Source organism: Dendrobates tinctorius, unplaced genomic scaffold, assembly GCF_039654945.1.
Source record: "Dendrobates tinctorius isolate UK_male_01 unplaced genomic scaffold, ASM3965494v1 ptg000120l, whole genome shotgun sequence".
Taxonomy (NCBI): domain Eukaryota; kingdom Metazoa; phylum Chordata; class Amphibia; order Anura; family Dendrobatidae; genus Dendrobates; species Dendrobates tinctorius.
Window position 1 is genome coordinate 35,780,662 of NW_027361788.1, and position 21,521 is coordinate 35,802,182.

Genomic DNA, 21,521 nt, shown 5'->3' on the forward strand with positions numbered 1-21,521 from the left:
CTGTGTTCTGCATGCAATGTGCAGAAAATGGCGGCGGCAGGCAGGGCTTAGTGCCAGGCTATGATTGATGACTCATAGGAAGCTGGGCGGCCAGCTAATCATAGTAATGCCGCCCACAACCAAGAAGGGTGCGGCATTACTGTGATTGGCAACTGCTGGGTGGGAGAACCTAATGGCGAGGTAAGTAGTGAAATACTCGCTATGTTTCGAGTACCGCATTACTCGCCGAGTACCGAATACCCACGAATATGCTCGCTCATCCCTACTTATGAGCTATCAAAATACAGCTGGACTAGACTGGAATAGGTTGCCTCTTATGTTACTCTCATTTGTGAGACCTCCCCTGTGACACTCTTAAGCTCCCGTTACCCATAACGATGTCCCATCGATCCCACCAATGATCCGACATGATGGGATCGCTGGGACATTGTTAGGCTGATCGCTGGTGAGCTGTCACATAGACAGCCCCAGTGATCAGGACCAGCGACACTGGTCGCTGGTTTCTAATGTAAACGTCGGGTATCCAGGAGCCGCAGCTCCTGGATACCCGCTGTTTACCTTGGAAACCGGCGTACATGCTGGTTTCCAAGGTAAATATCGGGTATCTAAGAGCGGCGCAACTAGTCCTGGATACCCGATGTTTACATTAGAAACCATCGTCTAGCGTCGCTGATCGCTGGTCTCTCGCTGCCACACGCATGCTGGCCAGCGGGAGACCAGCAATCGAAAAACGGCCCTGGCCGATGCTGCACGATCAGCGATAACCGGCAAGGTGGCCGCTCGCTGATCCCCGTCACACACAGCGATCTCGCTAGCGAGATCGCTGTGTGTGACGGGGCCTTTACACAACTTTTAAGGAGTCGTGGGGAACGTGCCTTAAGTCAAATCCCCTTACTTACTGCAACCCACCCCCGCACCTTAGTATAGTCATGATACCATCTTACAAAGCCCCAATAGGGAGACCAACTTTTTTTTAGGGGTGACCAGTTCTCTTTAATTTTTAGGAAAAATTAGTCAATAGGATTATTTTATTTATTTTTTAAAGACTACACTAATTAGAAAAAAACATGTAAAATTAAATCTAACTAAATTTAGGTGCACAGACTGTTAATCCCAAGAGTCCTCAGTATTATACTTTTGTTTCAAACACTCTTCTTCAAGTTAGGCAGCCAAAACTCTTGAATCCAGTCCTGTAACTTCTTGCCAAAAACTTTTTTTTATATTTTTTTTATTTCACTCTTTTCTGTTTTTGGCATGGACTAGTCAACACTGCGGGATCCATCTAGAGGGAAAGAATAGGTTTTGTTTTATAAAGCTTGCAATTTTATTGAAACACATGTGCACACCAACCTATGACTAGACAACACCAAAAAAAATGTATACTTTTAAGAATATTGCTCAAAAGGACAAAGGTCCTGCTGCTCCAACTTAACAAGAGTCTATCCTATGACTGGTTAATTTAGGTCTAGATTTACAAGACCTTTTTCTTCTCTTAAAGGTTCACTACAGGCAAAACTGATATTTTATTATATACCTAGTACAGGGCTTAAGGCGACGGGTGCATGAGAGTAACTGGAAAAAAAAAGATCAGATACAACGTAATACATAGTAACATAGTAACATAGTTATTAAGGTTGAAGGGAGACTTTAAGTCCATCTAGTTCAACCCATATCCTGTCCTAACCTGCCCTAACATGTTGATCCAGAGGAAGACAAAAAACCCATGTGGCAAACAGTAAGCTTCACATTGGGGAAAAAAATTCCTTCCCGACTCCACATACGGCAATCAGATTAGCTTCCTGGATCAATGCAATATTAAGGAAACTAGTGTATATACCCTGTAATATTATACTTTTCAAGAAAGGCATCCAGTCCCTTCTTAAATTTTAGTAGGGAATCACTCATTACAACATCATATGGCAGAGAGTTCCATAGTCTCTCTGCTCTTACAGTAAAGAATCCGCGTCTGTGAGTATGCTTAAACCTTCTTTCCTCCAGACGTAGAGGATGCCCCCTTGTCCCCGTCACAGGTCTAAGAGTAAAAAGATCATTAGTAAGGTCTTGATATTGTCCCCGCATATATTTATACATTGTAATAAGATCACCCCTAAGCCTTCGATTCTCCAAACTAAATAACCCCAAGTGTAATAACCTGTCATGGTATTGCAGACCCCCTAGTCCCCTAATAACCTTCGTCGCTCTTCTCTGCACCCGCTCCATTTCAGCTATGTCTTTCTTATACACCGGAGACCAGAACAGTACACAGTATTCTAAGTGGGGTCGCACTAGTGACTTATATAGAGGTAAAATTATGTTCTCCTCATGAGCATTTATGCCTCTTTTAATGCATCCCATTATTTTATTTGCCTTTGCAGCAGCTGCCTGACACTGGCCGCTAAATGTGAGTTTGTCGTCCACCCATACACCCAGATCTTTTTCAGTGACAGTTTTGCCCAGTGTTTTACAATTAAGCACATAATTATACATCTTGTTCGTTCTACCCAAGTGCATGACCTTACATTTATCCCCATTAAAGCTCATTTGCCATTTATCAGCCCAAGATTCTAGTTTACATAAATCCTCCTGTAATATAAAATTGTCCTCCTCTGTATTGATTACCCTGCAGAGTTTAGTGTCATCTGCAAATATTGAAATTCTACTCTCTATGCCCCCTACAAGGTCATTAATAAATATGTTAAAAAGAAGCGGGCCCAAAACTGACCCCTGTGGTACCCCACTGCTAACCGTGACCCAGTCCGAGTGTGCTCCATTAATAACCACCCTTTGTTTCCTATCCCTGAGCCAGCTCTTAACCCACCTACACATATTTTCCCCTATCCCCATTGTTCTCATTTTATGTATCAACCTTTTGTGTTGCACCGTATCAAAAGCTTTTGAAAAGTCCATGTACACCACGTCCACTGCATTCCCTTGGTCCAGTCCAGAACTTACCTCTTCATAAAAGCTTATCAGATTAGTCTGACAGGAACGGTCCCTTGTAAACCCATGTTGATATTGGGTCATAAGGTTATTCTTCTCCAGATACTCCAGTATAGTATCTCTTAGAAAACCCTCCAGGATTTTACTTCATTATACTTTATTATACATTATACTACATTATACTTCATTTATCCTGCAGGGTTGCTGCAGGGAAACTGAACACTCACTGCCAGGTTCCTCTTCAGATTACAGCGGATCACTTAAGTCCCAGCAAAACCTCTGATCATGTGACTCATCTAACAAAAAGGCTTTGTCAAAGTTGGACTACTCGTTTAAGTCTTCAAGGCATCTAATCTAGTAAAATGTGATATACTTTGTTGAAAAGATAATAAGATATTATCTTGTGAAGAAAGTTTTTTTCCTTTGTGTACATACTTTTTAACAAAAATATTTGGAGGGCAAATTAAAGGAGACGTAAGTCGGCTCAATCAACCAATTTCCTAAAATGTATGGACTCGGAGGGGTGCCAGGTCTTCTAAAATGGAGCGTGTTAGGTGAAAGAAGGATTAAGTTGACCACACATGTTATATCGCAGATGGCTGAATGATTCTTCGGCCAGTCGTTTGGCCAACAACCATTTTGGCCGACTCTCATATACACAGGAGCGCTTGCTTGACCAAGCTCTACTGAGTTCTCTATAAGAAAGCAGCCGATTAACACATACAGTACACATTAGACTGTTGGCTGAATCTGTTGATATTGTTGGGTTTTGCCAGCATTAGCCTATTGTGTATAAGGGCTTAAGGCATGGTGGATTTTATCACATTAGATCTTTTGTTCCTGTGTAATCTGGCAACTGTGAATTCTCTTGGCCCATATGAAAACACAATCATATGGGGGACTTGAGAAAACAGCTGTCAGATGGACGAGAGTTCAGACAACAGCCATCTTGGGTGTATGGGCAGAATTAAAGTATTTTGGACTTATGTAAGGGTTCACAAAACTGGCACAATTTCTATAAATCACAATTTCTTTTCATTGAGACTCCGATAATCCAAAAACAGTCATGGTTTTATGTTGAGTCTAATGAAACAAATATGTCCTAATCAAATGAAGAGGAGTAATGGTGGCCATATACATTCGGTAAAAAAAAGTTTGATGCTTGAACAACCAATGATCGAACAATCATCGGATTGCTATCCTGACGCAGCCGTACATATTCTAGTCCATGGTGGATATCACAGGCTTTCAGCGTGGATATACCACCCATGTTTGACACAGAGAGCGGGCCGAACCACCTTTATGGGAATATTCTTTCAAGGGATGGTTGTTTATGGACGAGATGAAAGCTCTTTCTTCCAACTATCAAACAGCAGTTTCAAACATAGAAACTTAATTTTAGATGATCGCAGCCTATGATGGCTCTGAGTTGAAGTTGTTCGTTTTCATCAACTAATGTCTAGTGTATATTGTTACGTCAAAGCCGGCCATACATGAGAAAGCTGACAGCTGAGTGTTTACTCTTTCCCGACTCCCCCATACACATGAATGAATGTTCCCTCATACACATGAATGAATGGTCTTATATTTTCAACTGAGAGAGAAGAAAAAGCCACTGACTGACCCCTCAGGATACTTTCATACACATCAGATGGTCAGACAATCCTGACAAAATCACACCAGATCATAGTTACATTTTGTTGGAATTGATTCAATTGGTTTTCAAGGGCCCAACATAGTCTCTCTTTTCCATCGCTCTTTTAACAATGGTACTTTGGTTAAGTTCACTGTTATACCTAAGCCAAATCCAACCTTGAGATCACTGACCACCAACATTGAGCTCATCCTATCTTTACCACAATTTGTCCTCCTAGTGTCTTCGTACACCTGGGTCTTCCAAAGTGAATATTGGAAGTCTGAACTTCCACTTAATTGGCTGATGATATTTTAACTTCATCTATGGCGCTTGTAATTGAAGGACCAATCCAACTGAAGGTCCAAAACCCAGCGGTAAAACTCGAAACTTACAATCCGTTTCAGAACACCGGTACAGTGGTTACATTTGGAGATGTAGACTTGTCTTTTCCAGAGCTGGAGACAGGAGGGAATGACTTTATTAGTCATCTATCTAGTTTCTCCAGCAGTGGCCAGTTCCCAAGGTTCTTCCAAGACGACAATGACCAACTCTATGATAGAAGATCGTAATGAGAATTTCTCAAACTCTTATTTCATTTGTCTTACGAAATGATGTATTCTGAGTTTGATTGTTCCCTTTTGGAATTTGTGTTGTGTGCATGTATTTTATCCCATTTCTCTAAAAAGCCTGCTTCTCCCCCCAATCAGAATGTGGGGTTCTTGATTCAGAAGACCTCCCACGCCCCCTTGTTATTGGTAATTATTGAATTGGCCGGATGACACATTAAAAGGCCTTAGTGCCTGGTATGGAATTAGACACTGTGAATGCACCAATGGTAAAAAACAAACAAACATTGGGACATACTGGTGTAAATGGGGATGGATATTGAAGCCTGTGAAGATCTGATTAATATGGAGTCTATATGAGGGATAGTACACCTCTGTGTAGGAAGTTCTGTATGTTATGACTACCTTTGTCAGGTCAGCGCAGACAGAAACTGAATGAACGGTGCAAAAATACTGCATTTAATGACCTTAAAGGGCGGCTCCATTTTAGGAAATGCCCCTTAAATAAAAATGCATGTCTCCTCCCTGTACTTGTGTCATAGGACATTTTTTCTATGGCTCACTGGGACTCTCTCCTCCTGCGCAGCAGGGGACCCATCAAGGAATTGAGCCTCTACAAAGGAGACGCAATGTCATTTCAATGTCCCAGCGCCACTAATCTGGGCGCTGGGGTGATGAAATTCCATTGCGTGGCAAGAAATGAAGCAGTAGCCAAAGGGGGAATGGGCCCAATAAAATAGTGCTAATCTATGGACATTCTCTTTTCCTTTGTGGAGGCTCAATTTCTTTAGGGGTCCCCTGTGACGCAGTTGGGAGGGACCCTTGGTTTACAAGTATAAGGGAGGGTGGTGCATTTTTTTAAAGGACACATTTTAAAAAAATGTCAATTAAAGCCCTTGAAATCAAAAGACCAATGACCGAGACAATGGTGGTCAGCAAGACCCGTTCATACGGTTTCTGCTCTTTCGAAGCTACAACTGGTAGTTGTTATGTCCCTGGACTCCCTTATCCCTGTTGTTATATTCTGATCTGTTTCTATACTGGGTATTTTTATCCCATTCTCTCTTTTTAGACAGTGGAAGCTCTGCTTCTAACCAGGCTGGGGATTCTACTTGGGGAACAGGACAGGTATGTTTTTAATACCCAAAACAAAACACCTGAGCACATCCCTTCATAAGATATATGTCTGTATAATGTATCTCTACATGTCCATATACCAGTAAGCCAACACAACCAGTAACCAAGAGATCTTGATTCTAAAAACCGTTACGAGCTGTCTGTGCCTATAAAAATTTGAGCTCTTTCCACGGTAATGGTGGCACTCTCATAATCGTCTTTTTTTTTGTTTGTCGATAGAAAAGGGCCAAAGTTACTGAGGAAGGTGCAGGGAATAAGTGCTGTGGACATGTACCGATGGAAGCTGTCTTCTCAGGAGCCATGCAGTGCCACATGTACCACAGGTTTGTGCCATATACCTATCTTCTATTACCCTGTCTCAGGGCTAAAATTAGATTGGTGAATGCCCATGGGCCAAAATCTGGAACCCATCTGACACTGAGATATGATGTATATGGACTGCCAAGCCAATTTTACGTACTATACATCCACCAAATTTCAAAAGTGAGGATCACACATACCACCTGGCCATTAGGTCTCCAAGGTAGTGGGGGCCTAAGGGAATACCCACCCTATCATTCGGCACTACAACTTATAGGTATTTTTATACAGACTGAAACAATCCATCCTATGGTGATGAAACATGGCTGAACAAAGCTGGTATTAGACAAATCTGTAGTGTTTTCCAAAATCATACTCCATGGGACATTAAAGGGCTTGTCTTTTTTTAAATTGATGGTCAACTACCCAATTAGAGTCTCTCATCTACTGGCCAGAGCAAAGAGTCTTGCTCTAAAGGCTTTGAAAGCTCAGTGCATTAAACAAACAGGTCGTTTAATTAAATGAAAAGGATGAAATACTTCATTTCTCCTGCGGGGGCACTGCAGGAAAATTGAATAGTTGTGTTCCGTGGAGGAGCTTGGCAACAAATGCTCCTCAAAAGTTCCAGAAGCAAAACTTTATGATCTTCTTATCAACTGGAAATCCTTCTAACAATTAGGGTACCGTTACACTTAGCAATGCACCAGCGATCCCCGACAACTGGTGCATCGCTAAGTGGTCGCTAGTGAGCTGCCACACAGGCAGATCTCACCAGCGGCATAGCAGGGGTTGCTACTTACCTGTCAGACGCGGCGATCCTGACGTCCTCCCGCCCACGCCCACGTGTCGCTCTTCTCCACAGCAGGAACCCCAGCAGGAAGCGCCCGACGAGAAATGGTCCAGGATGTTCTTGCGCGACCAGCGATGAGCAGTGGGGGAGCCGGTCGGAGGTATCAGACATAGCAATATCGCTAGCAATATCGCTATAACGTCACAAAGCCAGTGACGTTACAGCGATATTGCTAGCGATATCGCTATGTGTAACAGGGACTTAAGAGAACTGTAATCAAAACTACAACCTCTTAAACTGCCTACACAACTTTCTAAAAGTCTAGTAGTTTGTCATGAACTGTTTTCACATGGAATTGCCTAATAATGTAGAAACTTTCAATATCCTGAACAAAGATACCAAGTGATATAACTTGTTAGAATTTTCTCATTGTCCGTTACTTACAACTGTCCAAACCCAAAAGTAAATTTAATTTTTTTGCAAATTTTCAAATTTGTATGAACTATTAGAGACACAGTGTTAGCTTGAATTCTGTAACCAGTGAGACACATTGGTTTGCATGAGAGCTGTGTGCACAAAACAGTAGCCTATTTTTAAATGCTTTGGAGAAATGAAAAATGAATAATTGGTTGCTCATACCCTATATACAGTATATAAATACTGGAAATGTTTCCAAAACCATCCATTATACCTGTAGACCAGCAAAACATAAACCAGACAGTAATGTTCTATTCAGTCTACCGCTGCTCAGCACAGCGCCCCCAGATGTCTGCTGAGTGTAATAACTTGCGCTGAGCTGGCTTGGGGTGCATAAATACACATTAGCTGTTCCCCACAACTTGGCTCTCAGTGCCCAATGGTGAGATAGGCTCAGCAATATTTCCACTGGCAGAGCGGTAGAGGGGCACAGCCTGGGACTTTACACAAGGCTCTTTTGTAAGTAGGAGACCAGAAGACACTAAATGTGACTCCGCGTCTGCAGGAAGGCTGCTCGCCGTGTGCCATGTCCCTTTCCTTCTGAGTGCGGAATTATACGGGATAATAAAAAAAATATGCTGACTAGGAAGACAGACACTTTCCATCAATGAATGTGTTATATTTCTACATCACCCAAATAAGTCTTCATTCTGAAACTAGACTTTGCTTAGTTTTATTTATTTTTTTAATTTCAATTATTCCAACCCTCCAAAACCATTCATATAATCCAACATTAATCATCTATATGTTAACATCTGTAGAGCTACATTAATACTTCATATGGCTTATCCATCCATTTAACAGGGTAGGAAATGACTAAGGGATTAAATTGGCTAAGTGATCAACATAATAAAAGAAATATTATTAATAATAATATTAATTGATAAAATAATATAATGTACCTAAAATAATAATAGGACTAAATAAAATAATGCAAGCAAATAATACTAATAATAATAGTAATCAAAATAAAATAGGTTCAGTGATCAACATATTAAAATAAAAATTGTCTTAATATAACATAATGAAAATAAAATAATAATAATAATAATAATAGTTAAAAATTAATCAAACTAAAAGGCTAAGTTATCAACATAAAAATAACTAATATAACAAAATAAAATTATATATATATATATATATATAATAAATAATCAAACTCAAAAATAAATGATCAACATAATAAAATAAATAAAATAGCAAAATAAAATTATTTAATAAATATATAATACTATATAATAATAATTTTTCAAAATAAAATTGGCTAACTGGACAACATAATACAATAAATAATAATAATAATAATGCAACAAAATAAAATGATATTAGAAATATAAAATAATAATAATAAATACTTTAAAATAAGCTAAATGAAGAACACTAGGCATCACAGGCCTCTTGGGTTAACGAAATAGACCCTTTTGTTATCCTATATCAGTGCATAGATCCATATACCAAACCATTGTGCTAGTCATTGGAGAAAAGGAGGCCCATTGGTTGGACCCATCTCCTTTGCTCTAGGGTACCAAAAGCCTTTCTAGCAAACAAGGTGATGAGGAAATTGTCTCTATGGTCAAGAGAAAGGCCCTAAAGGCGCGAGAAACATGAGGCCCTTTTGGCAACACCCGGCACGATGAGGCCCATTTTTGATCAGCCATTACCAGTCAATAATGATTAGGTTTTCTAGCATAGATATAAATAAAGGCAAAAAAACACAAGAATAATGAAAAAAAAAATGTATTTTTTTTTTTGTAGTTTGATTTGATTTTGTTATTTCTTCATAGGAGTGATGTCAAATTACGCCATGTGCGTGCGTTATGATGGAGTGGAAGTGGACGACTCACACTGCGACGCGTTGACCCGTCCCGAGCCCGTGCACGAGTTCTGTGCCGGGCGGGAATGTCAGCCAAGGTACACACTGTAGTAAACACTCATTTGCAGATTACTCCGACTGCCACGTTCCAGGACCAACCTTCTCACAACTTCCAGATGGAGACGGCCAAAAATATCATCACCACATTTTTGAAGGCTTCTGGTAGAAATGTACTGAGTCATCCAGTGATGTGATGGATACCGAGCCATGACTGTACAGCACATTGCTGCTTTATGTCACCGCCAACCCTGGCTTTCCAAAGTAACGTAATTAAAAATAAGGATTTTATTTCTTCCCTGAAATAGCAAAATAAAAATATTTTAGTCCCAAAAAGGTTACTCCACCCAAATGACATAATCCCTTCTTGTTTTTGTCATTTCATCACTTGTTTATATACGAAATCCAGGAGAAAAATATAATGTTCCAGTCTTATGTAGCATTGTATGGAGGGTTATTTGTAGTATAATGTGGGAACTATATTTCAGTATTTTATGGACTTTATGGATTTTATAGAGCATTTTCTGGAAGGTGCACATGGTATGTGCACTATATGGTGGTATTATCTGGGCTGGAAAAACAGCTGTGTTGTCTCAGCACCATACGGTGGTATTATGTGGGCTGTAGTTTTGGCAGCATTGTCTCAGCACTATATAGTGGTGATATCTGGTGAGTAATAATGGCAGCATTGTCTCAGCACTGTATGGTGGTGTTATGTTTTAAGTAATAATGGCAGCATTGTCTCAGCACTATATGGTGGTGTTATGTGGTGAGTAATAATGGCAGCATTGTTTCAGCACTAATATAGTGGTGATATCTGGTGAGTAATAATGGCAGCATTGTTTCAGCACTAATATAGTGGTGATATCTGGTGAGTAATAATGGCAGTATTGTCTCAGCACTATATGGTGGTGTTATGTGGTGAGTAATAATGGCAGCATTGTTTCAGCACTAATATAGTGGTGATATCTGGTGAGTAATAATGGCAGCATTGTTTCAGCACTAATATAGTGGTGATATCTGGTGAGTAATAATGGCAGCATTGTCTCAGCACTATATGGTGGTGTTATGTGGTGAGTAATAATGGCAGCATTGTTTCAGCACTAATATAGTGGTGATATCTGGTGAGTAATAATGGCAGTATTGTCTCAGCACTATATGGTGGTATTAGCTGGTGAGTAATAATGGCAGCATTGTCTCAGCACTGTATGGTGCTGTTGTGTGGTGAGTAATAATGGCAGCATTGCCTCAGCACTGTATGCAGGTGTTATGTGGCGAGTAATAATGGCAGCATTGTCTCAGCACTGTATGGTGGTGTTCTGTGGTGAGTAATAATGGCAGCATTGTCTCAGCACTGTATGGTGGTGTTCTGTGGTGAGTAATAATGGCAGCATTGCCTCAGCACTGTATGGTAGTGTTCTGTGGTGAGTAATAATGGTAGCATTGTCTCAGCACTGTATGGTGGTGTTCTGTGGTGACTAATGGCAGCATTGCCTCAGCACTGTATGCAGGTGTTATGTAGTGAGTAATAATGGCAGCATTGCCTCAGCACTGTATGCAGGTGCAGCGTCGGACTGGCCCACCGGAGAACCGGTGGATTCTCCGGTGGGCCCTGGCATCTGGTGGGCCCTGGCACCTGCTGGCATACAGGGCCAGCAGTTGCCTAGGGCCCCCGCTGTTCCAGGGGCCCCCAGCCAGTGGTGTGTGGCACACCATGCAGCTGCTATGGGGGCCCCTGCCAGCGGAGCAGCAGCGGGTGTCAGGAGGCAGGAGCCCCTGTCCCCGCTGCTAAAGAGAAATGAATATTCACTGCGAAGCAGTGAATATCATTTCAGGTCTCCACCCCCAGAGGCCCCGCCCCCAGCCCAGTAAGCTGCTCTGCATCAGGGCCGGCGCTGCCCTCAGTCCCCTCTGCTCCTGGCTCACAGCCAGTGCGCGATGACGTCACTACATCGCGCACCCGCTGTGTGTCTGGCAGAGGGGGCAGCTCCTGACACTGAAGCCGGGATCAGCGTGGGAGCGAGGAGGAGAGGTGAGTATTGTGTTTTGTTTTGTTTTTTATATCTCTCGCTCTCTCTATCTGTATCTATCTATCTCTCTCTTATATCTATCTATCTTTCTATCTCTATCTATTATCTATATCTATCTCTATATCTATCTCTATCTATCGCTCTATCTTTATATCTATCTTTCTATCTCTACATCTATCTCTATATCTATCTATCTCTATATCTTTCTATATATATGTCTATATCTATCTATTATGTCTATCTATCTCTATATCTATCTATTATGTCTATCTATCTATCTCTATATCTATCTATCTTACTCTATCTCTATATCTATTATCTCTATATTTATTATCTATCTAGCTACCATCTATATCTATCTATCTTTATCTATATATATCTCTATCTAATATCTATATCTATCTCTATACCTATCTATCTATTTATCTATCCGTTATCTATCTCTATATCTTTTCTCTGTATCTATCTATCTCTATATCTATATCTCTCGCTATCTATCGCTCTATCTCTATATCTATCTCTATATCTATATCTATATATCTATCTCTATCTATCTCTATATCTATCTCTATATCTATATCTATTTCTCTCTATATCTATCTCTATATCTCTCTGTATATCTATCTATCGCTCTATCTCTATATCTATCTTTCTATCTCTATATCTATATATCTATCTTTCTCTAACTATTTATCTCTATATCTTTTCTCTGTATCTATCTCTCTCTATATCTATATCTATCTATCTCTATATATATATCTATTATCTCTATATCTATATCTATTTCTCTCTATATCTCTCTCTATATCTATCTTTATTTATCTCTATCTCTATATCTATCTCTCTGTTTTTCTATCTATCTTTCTATCTCTATATCTATCTATCTTTCTCTATCTCTATCTATCTATCGCTCTATCTCTATATCTATCTTTCTATCTCTATATCTATCTTTCTATCTATCTCTATATCTATCTATATCTATATCTATCTATTATGTCTATCTATCTAGCTATCTCTATTATCTATATCTACCTATCTCTATATCTTTCTATCTATCTGTTATCTCTATATTTATTATCTATCTGTATCTATCTATCTCTATCTATTATCTATATCTATCTCTCTATCTATTTATCGATCTCTGTATCTATCTCTCTCTATATCTATCTCTCTCTATCTACCGCTCTCTATCTATCTTTATATCTATATCTATCTATCTCTATATCTATTATCTCTATATCTATCTACCTACTGTATCTCTATATCTATCTCTATATCTATATCTGTTTCTCTCTATATCTATCTCTATATCTCTCTCTCTATAGCTATCTATATATTATCTCTATATCTATCTATCTATCTATCTATCTCTATATCTATCTGTTATCTCTATATCCATATCTATCTATCTCTATATCTATCTTTCTATCTAACACTATATCTCTATATCTATCTCTATATCTCATTATCTATCTATCTCTATCTCTCTTTATCTATCTATCTATTGATCTATCCATCTATCTCTATATCTATCTATTATATCTATCATCTATATCTATCTATCCATCTATCTATCTAGCTATCTCTATCTATCTCTATATCTCTCTCTATATCTATCTATCTTTCTAACTCTATATCTATCTATCTCTATACATATCTCTATATCTAGCTATTATCTCTATATCTATCTCTCTATATCTATCTGTCTCTATATCTATCTCTATATCTATCTATCTATCTCTATATCTATCTCTATATATATCTCTATATCTATTTTTATTTATAGCCATCTATATATATTTATCTCTATATCTATCTATATATGTCTATATTATTATTATATCTGTATATCTCTATCTATTATCTATCTCTATCTATTATCTATCTCTATCTATATATCTATCTATCTCTATATCTTTCTATCTATAGCTATCTATCTCTATATCTATCTATCTATCCATTATCTATTTTCTATCTATCTCTATATCTATCTACCTATCGATCTATCTATCTATATTTCTTTCTATATCTATCTTTATATCTATCTCTATCTATCTCTATCTATCTATCTCTATGAATCTTTCTATCTATATCTATCCATTATCTACTTTCTATCCATTATCTACTATCTATCTCTATATCTATTTCTACATCTATCTTTCTATCTATATCTATCTAACTCTATATCTATATATCTATATAGCAGTATTCCCTATGAGGGGGGCAGTATTATTCCCTATGAGGGGGTGCATTATTCCCTATGAGGGGGTGCATTATACCCTATGAGGGGGCAGTATTATACCCTATGAGGGGGGCAGTATTATACCCTATGAGGGGGGCAGTATTATACCCTATGAGGGGGGCAGTATTATACCCTATGAGGGGGTGCATTATTCCCTATGAGGGGGGCAGTATTATACCCTATGAGGGGGTGCATTATACCCTATGAGGGGGGGCAGTATTATACCCTATGAGGGGGGCAGTATTATACCCTATGAGGGGGGCAGTATTATACCCTATGAGGGGGGCAGTATTATACCCTATGAGGGGGTGCATTATTCCCTATGAAAGGGGCAGTATTATACCCTATGAGGGGGTGCATTATACCCTATGAGGGGGTGCATTATACCCTATGAGGGGGGCAGTATTATACCCTATGAGGGGGGCAGTATTATACCCTATGAGGGGGCAGTATTATACCCTATGAGGGGGTGCATTATACCCTATGAGGGGGGCAGTATTATATTCTATGAGATGGCTGCATTATATTCTATGAGATGGCTGCATTATATTCTATGAGATGGCTGCATTATATTCTATGAGGGGTCTACATTATATTCTATGAGGGGGCTGCTTTATATTCTATGAGGGGGCTACCCCAACTCCTGCTACATAATTAAGACATGTACAACCTTATATTATAGATATAATAGATTATTATAGATATTAGCGTGTTTTACCGCACAATTGGTGGTCTGGTATTTAACTCTATGCAGCTACATAGTGGGCCCCAAGAATGATTTTCTCTGGTGGGCCCAAGGTGTTCCAGTCCGACGCTGTGCAGGTGTTATGTGGTGAGTAATAAAGGCATCATTGTCTCAGCACTGTATGGTGATGTTATGTGGTGAGTAATGGCAGTATTGTCTCAGCACTATATGTTGGTGTTATGCGGAGAGTAATAATGGCAATATTGTCTCAGCAGTATAGAGTGGTTTTATGTGGTGAGTAATATTATTATTATACCTTTATATAGCGCCATTTATTCCATGGCGCTTTACATGGGAAAAGGGGAAATATAGACAAGTACAGTAAACATGTGCAAGACAAGTACAGAAGGAGAGAGGACCCTGCCCGCGAGGGTTCACAGTCTACAGACTGGCAGTATTGTCTCAGCACTATATAGTGGTGATATCTGGTGAGTAATAATGGCAGCATTGTCTCAGCACTGTATGGTGGTGTTATGGCCAGCAAACTCACCTGACCTTAACCCCAGAGAGAATCTATGGGGTATTGTCAAGAAGAAGATGAGAAACACCAGACCCAACAATGCAGATGAGCTGAAGGCTGCTAACAAAGCAATCTGGGCTTCCATAACACCTCAGCAGTGCCATAGGCTGATCCCCTCCATGCCACGCCGCATTGATGCAGTAATTGATGCAAAAAGAGCCCCAACCAAGTATTGAGTGCATTTACTGAACATGCATTTCAGTAGGCCAACATTTCGGATTTTAAAATAATTTTTCAAGCTGGTGTTATAAAGTGTTCTAATTTACTGAGATAATGACTTTTGGGTTTTCATTGGCTGTAAGCCATAATCATCAACATTAACAGAAATAAACAAGTGAAATAGACCACACTTTAATGACTCTATATAATATATGAGATTCACTTTTTGTATTGAATAACTGAAATAAATTAACTTTTTGATGATATTCTAATTTAGTGAGAAGCACTTGCATATGTTGTGTTATGTAGTGAGGAATAATTCCAGCTTTATCTCAGCACTATATGGTGGTGTTATGTGGTGAGCAATAAGGGCGGTATTGTCTCAGCATTACATGGCAGTATTATGTGAAATTAAATGAGAAAATCTGTATGAAAATGTAAGTGGGATTCATACTTTGTCTACAGCCCCATTTTATGATGATCTGCATAGATGGACGGGTGTTTTAGGAGGACGTGATGTATAAAAAAAAAATCTAAAAAGGTATCGTTATCTGTAACCAAGTATAGCAATACTAAACAGACCAGTAGGTCAAAAATTTCAACTTCAAGTGCAGTTCATGCTGACCAATCGTCCCATAGTGTCCTAAAACTCCGAAAGTCCAGTAACATAGTTCTCCCTTGTTTTAGGTGGGAGACGAGTAGTTGGAGCGAGTGTTCGCGGACCTGCGGCGAGGGCTATCAGTTCCGTATTGTCAGATGCTGGAAAATGATTTCTCCTGGGTTCGACAGCTCGGTGTACAGCGAATTATGTGATTCTACTGATATCACCAAACCGGACGAGAAGAAAGTTTGCAGAAATCCAGCGTGTGGACCCCAGTGGGAAATGTCAGAATGGTCCGAGGTAATCGCTCATTGACGCAATCCACCTGTGTGATGGTTGTGACTTTCCATATTATATGCTTCTCTTTTCGTAACTACATGAGTACAACTGTTGCAAAAATAGGATTACAATGCCGCAGATTGCACGGTCAGTGTTTCCTGCAGAGGGTTGAGAGCCGTCATTACTTTAGGCCTGCTTATAATTGCAGGTTAGCCTGCCTAATAATATTGAGTTCAGAATGCCGTCTTGTATGGGTGACCACTGTGTTTGATCTGTATAAAGTACAGCTGTGCGTCCCCTGCTGCGAGTGAAGCTTGCACGCATTCCTCTAACCTCTGGGCACCATTACCAGCTAAACTAATCTCATTTCTTGATCATTCTGAAGCTTCTCGCCAGCTGGCAGAGCATAAAACAGTCTTTTACAGAGTGATCTGAACAGTCTTAAAGCCCATGTGAAGTGTTTGAGAAACGCGTCGGTCACACGCTGTCCTGTCATACAGCCTTACACCAATGTGCAATCTCCAGGGGATACGGCCCTACTGGATATAACTGCTGGCTATGCCCATGGTGTTGTCAGTTGGAGTAGGCCAAAATACTCAGCAATACCTACGATAAATACAAGTAGGAGAAGATCTTTCTAACTGATGTACATGGGCAGCGTAGCTGTAGGGGATGCAAAGGTAGCAGTCGCATCCAGGCCATGATGCCCGATGATGGCCTAAGGAGGCATATGGCTAGGATAGGATCTTCTTCTTTGGCCACTTATGTGGGCTTCTTTCACCTAACCAGGGATTCTCCAAGAAGTTAATAGAGGTGTAACATGTTCTTCACTGCACCATCAGTGATCTCTGGGTTGGTCTTGAGGTGTCAACAGTCATGTAATAGGTGATCAATAGAAATAGTAAGACAATGATTACCAATAGACTTCAACGTCCTTCAATGGTGGAGGTGGACCCCACTTAGCACCCAAAATATGTGTTAGTAGTGTTTAACTTTGGACAAAAAGAGCTGGTCTGGAAGAACACAGTATAGTTCATGGCCACCATTTTGATTTTTCAACTTGATTTCTAAACATCCCTTGGAAAGAGATTTCTAAATATATTTTGCTTCCCTTTTTAACTTAATTTTTGGACATCAGAAGATAGATGAGCCCTAAGCATGTCACACGGCTTGATTATTTTCTCATTCTGAAGTAATTTGCACCATACTCAACAATAACTTGCTCTTCAGAAGATACCGAGCTTGTGGAGCGGACCAATTACTTCTCATAATATTTTTATTTCGCATGCAGTAAAGTTTATGGGCTGCAAAATCTTTAAATTTTTCTGTTCCATTGATATTTAGTTAACATATTTTTTATATTATTGACTACAATATCACTCTACCCTTTCTTAGAAGGCCATCTATTCTATTATTTCTAAACACTGTTTTTCGGTGATTACTTTGTATCTCCGTTCATACTGCGCCCACACACACAAATGATACACCATTTGAAAGGTATACTTGCCCCCTTCAGCAAGAAAATAGCCAAACAAACCACATATCCACGATTTGATCACAAAATACAGTTTAAACATTCATTTTCATAAACCTGCAGTAAGGAAAAATGACCTGCAGGTGGCACCACAGTACCCCCAAGCACACTACCACAAAGCTGCTTACAGACATCACAAACAAATCCAAAAATTTGCCTTGGGGCTTTCGAGCTTGCCAAACTGCTTGCCCAGCCTATTTTAGCCAAACTGGATGATTGCACACTTCACTGCAGGTGAGGCACATATGCAAACACATTTGTAAACATGCACTGTCTATTGAATTGCACACTTGCTCCGTTCATATTCCACCCACACAAACAAATGATACACTATATGAAAGGTCAAATTACCTGCAGGTGGCAGCACACTACCCCAAAGCACACTACCACAAAGCTGCTTACAAACAAATCCAAACATTTGCCTTGGGGGCTTTCCAGCTTGCTCAAGTGCTTGCCCAGCCTATTTCAGGCACATTGGAGGATTGCACACTTCACTGTAGGTGAGTCACATATGCAAACACATTTGTATACATGCATTGCTTTTTCAGTGATTACTTTGACCCACACACACAAATGGTGAGTCACATATGCAAACAAACTTGTAAATGTGCACTGCTTTTTCGCTGAATACTTCGCCCCACACACACAAATGATACACCATTTGAAAGGTAAACTTGCTCCCTTCAGCAAGAAAAGAGCCAAACAAACCACACATCCATGATGTTATCACTAAATACAGTTTAAACATTCATTTTCAGAAACCTAATATTTCATCACAGGTTTGCACAAAAGTAAATAACACCATGAATGACCTGGTATGTACCATGAATACTTATAAATTAATCACTGTTTGGATACCATGAATAAGAAAAATAGGTACTGAATAAAAATTATTTTTTATTGAACAATCATATTTAAAACACACATGTAGCTACAGAGGTGTGTATCCAAATGAAAGAGGGACAAAACAAGGCCATAGGGTATCCTAAAACAATGCCTAAATTAAAAGTGTCACCCAGTATGCTATGTAAACATATTACACTGTGCAAAACAAAGCATAAACAAAAGCTACTTAATATAGCCAAATAAATAGCCACATACTATTGTGCAAAGCATGCATTAGCAATTAGACAAGAGCTTATCAGTACAGCCAGGTCAATAGTCATATAGCATCAAATAAGGATGTGTATCAGAGGTTTACAAGCCGGAACTGCTCACATAAAAAAAGCCGCTCTAACAGCATGCTAATCTAGTAAGAGCAGAAAGTCCTAGCGTGTGACACACTTCCCAAACACATCACTGCAAGAATAGGGGCTAAGCACAATGCAAAATCATTAACAAAACAATTGGGTAATCATACCTATCATTGGCATATGGAGTCCCCAGGTGTCCCTCTGCCCTGACACGCGTTTCGCTACCGCTTCTTTGGGAGGCGCGCATACTGTGTGACACCTTTAATTTAGGCATTGTTTTAGGATACCCTATGGCCTTGTTTTGTCACTCTTCCATTTGGATACACACCTCTCCATCTACATGTGTGTTTTAAATACTATTCAATAAAAATAACTTTATTCAGTACCACAGTTTTTTTGAGCCTACTTTTCTTATTCATGGTATCCAAACCGTGATTAATTTTCAGAAACCTGCAGAAAGACACAATGACCTACAAGTGGCACATCAACTGGAAGACATTTTTTGGCCTCTACTTATCAAACTAATTTATTGTATTACCAATCTACATACAATATATAAATACCTGTCTGTGTTCATCATCTCATGAAATACATTTACATTTGACCGGCTTGCTTTTTCTGACATTGCCTGCGCCCCTGACGACCAATGTGTGAAAATTTTGCATGGGTCAAGCTAGTTTCATGTATTCCTGTAAATAAAAAAGAGCACTGCACATGTGTTACATTAAACCCAATGACATACTATGGAGGTTTATTGCCAAACTATTGACCCAGCAAAAGATCTATGGTGGAATACAATATGTAGGTCTGCAGTTTAAGAAGGAGACAACTATTCCTTGTAGTGTTCCACAGAGGGGAGGTGAAATGTGAAGGGACATTTCCCTAACAAGCAGCTGATTACTTTAGATCAAATGGATTTCTAGCTACTTACTGAAAGCTATGTACTACCCACCGTATAATTGAAAATGGCTACTAAAGTCAACCATAATCTCTAAAAAGAAAAACAAATATGATTATGGAAGTAGTTGTTACCCATTGCAAAAAAAAAGAAAGTTTCATCAAACAATTAAATACTAATCTGACCTTGCAGATGTCTTTAGGCCAGCAAACTCATATTTTAAAGAAATCCAAAACGTCTTAAACCCTCTTTTTTGTTTTTCAGTGTACAGCAAAATGTGGCGAGCGTAGTAGTGTCACTAGAGATGTGCGCTGTTCAGAAGAGGAGAATCTTTGTGACCCGAACACCAGACCACCTTCAGAGAAGAACTGCACTGGACCTCCTTGTGACCGGCAATGGACAGTATCAGACTGGGGGCCTGTGAGTGATAACAAATTTTCCCAATTGTTATATATATTACATCAACGGTGAAAAAAATGCAAAAGAAAACCCCTATAAATTTAAATCTGAAAATTGTTATATTGGCCCTGAAGAAGGACATTTCTAAGGCTAGTTTCACACTAGCGTTTTTTAGCACTGCGCTTCGTGCGCAATAGAATCTCATACAAAAAACGCATCATGCATTTTGTATGTGTTTGCTTTTTTTAGGCGCATGCGTTTTAACCAGTTTCTAGCCATGATAACTCTTAAAATGTATGCGATTTTAAACGCAGGCGTGTGTGTATGTCCATGTGCACGCCTGCGTTCCTATAGACTGTAATGTGATTTTTTTTTGCGCATTCCGTGCGCAAGCGTGCTCATGCGTCTTTTTGAGACAGGTCGGACGAACCAAAAATGCAACAGGTTGCGTCAGGTGCACCTAGGCGCACGCTACAAAAAAATGCATGCGCAAGAAAACGCATACGAATGCGTGCATACGCTAGACTATGTGCCCCCATGTTAAAGATAGGGGTGCAGGACGCATGCGCATGGACGCCACGAAGCGCAGCGCTAAAAAACGCTAGTGTGAAACCAGCCTTAGGCTACTTTCACACTTGCGTTTTTTTGCGCTGCGCTACGTGCGCAGTGCAAATGCGTATAAAAACGTATCATGCGTTTTTTATGCGTTTTCTTGTTTTTTTGCGCATGGTTTTTGCAAAAAACGCATGCTTTTTTGTGCTGACGTGCGCACTCCCATAGACTTTAATGGGTTTTTGGGTGAATTTCGTGTGCATTGCGTGCGCATGCGTTTTTTTGAGACAGGTCGGACGCACAAAAAATGCAACAGGATCCATTTTGTGTGCCCGGGCGCACACTACAAAAAAACGCATGCGCATACAAGCGCGTACAAACGCATGACAAAGCGCACCCATGTTAAGTATAGGAAAAAAACGCATGCGCATTTATGCGCAAAAACGCAGCGCAAAAAAACGCAAGTGTGAAACCAGCCTTACACAGGTTCCTTGACATGAGTACAACTGATGTAATAAGTCACGTGAAACATATTTAATTAATGGGTTGGTTTGGTTAGATCTTTTTGTAATTGGGACTGATCACACTGATAGAAGTCCCTCGTGGCCTGTATCTACACCATGATGTGACGATGGCCACTTCCTTCTAGTATT

At 39.7% G+C, this 21,521-nt stretch overlaps 1 protein-coding gene across 1 annotated transcript in view; it reads left to right on the forward strand.

The window, feature by feature from the left end:
* Window positions 1-21,521, forward strand: part of ADAMTSL2 (ADAMTS like 2) — a 75,334-nt gene that overhangs the window by 40,618 nt on the left and 13,195 nt on the right. Inside the window, exons 14-17 of the mRNA XM_073541387.1 lie at window positions 6,499-6,602; window positions 9,631-9,757; window positions 16,100-16,313; window positions 20,182-20,337. Coding sequence (XP_073397488.1) covers window positions 6,499-6,602; window positions 9,631-9,757; window positions 16,100-16,313; window positions 20,182-20,337 — 601 coding nt within the window. The remainder of the gene's footprint in view (window positions 1-6,498; window positions 6,603-9,630; window positions 9,758-16,099; window positions 16,314-20,181; window positions 20,338-21,521) is intronic.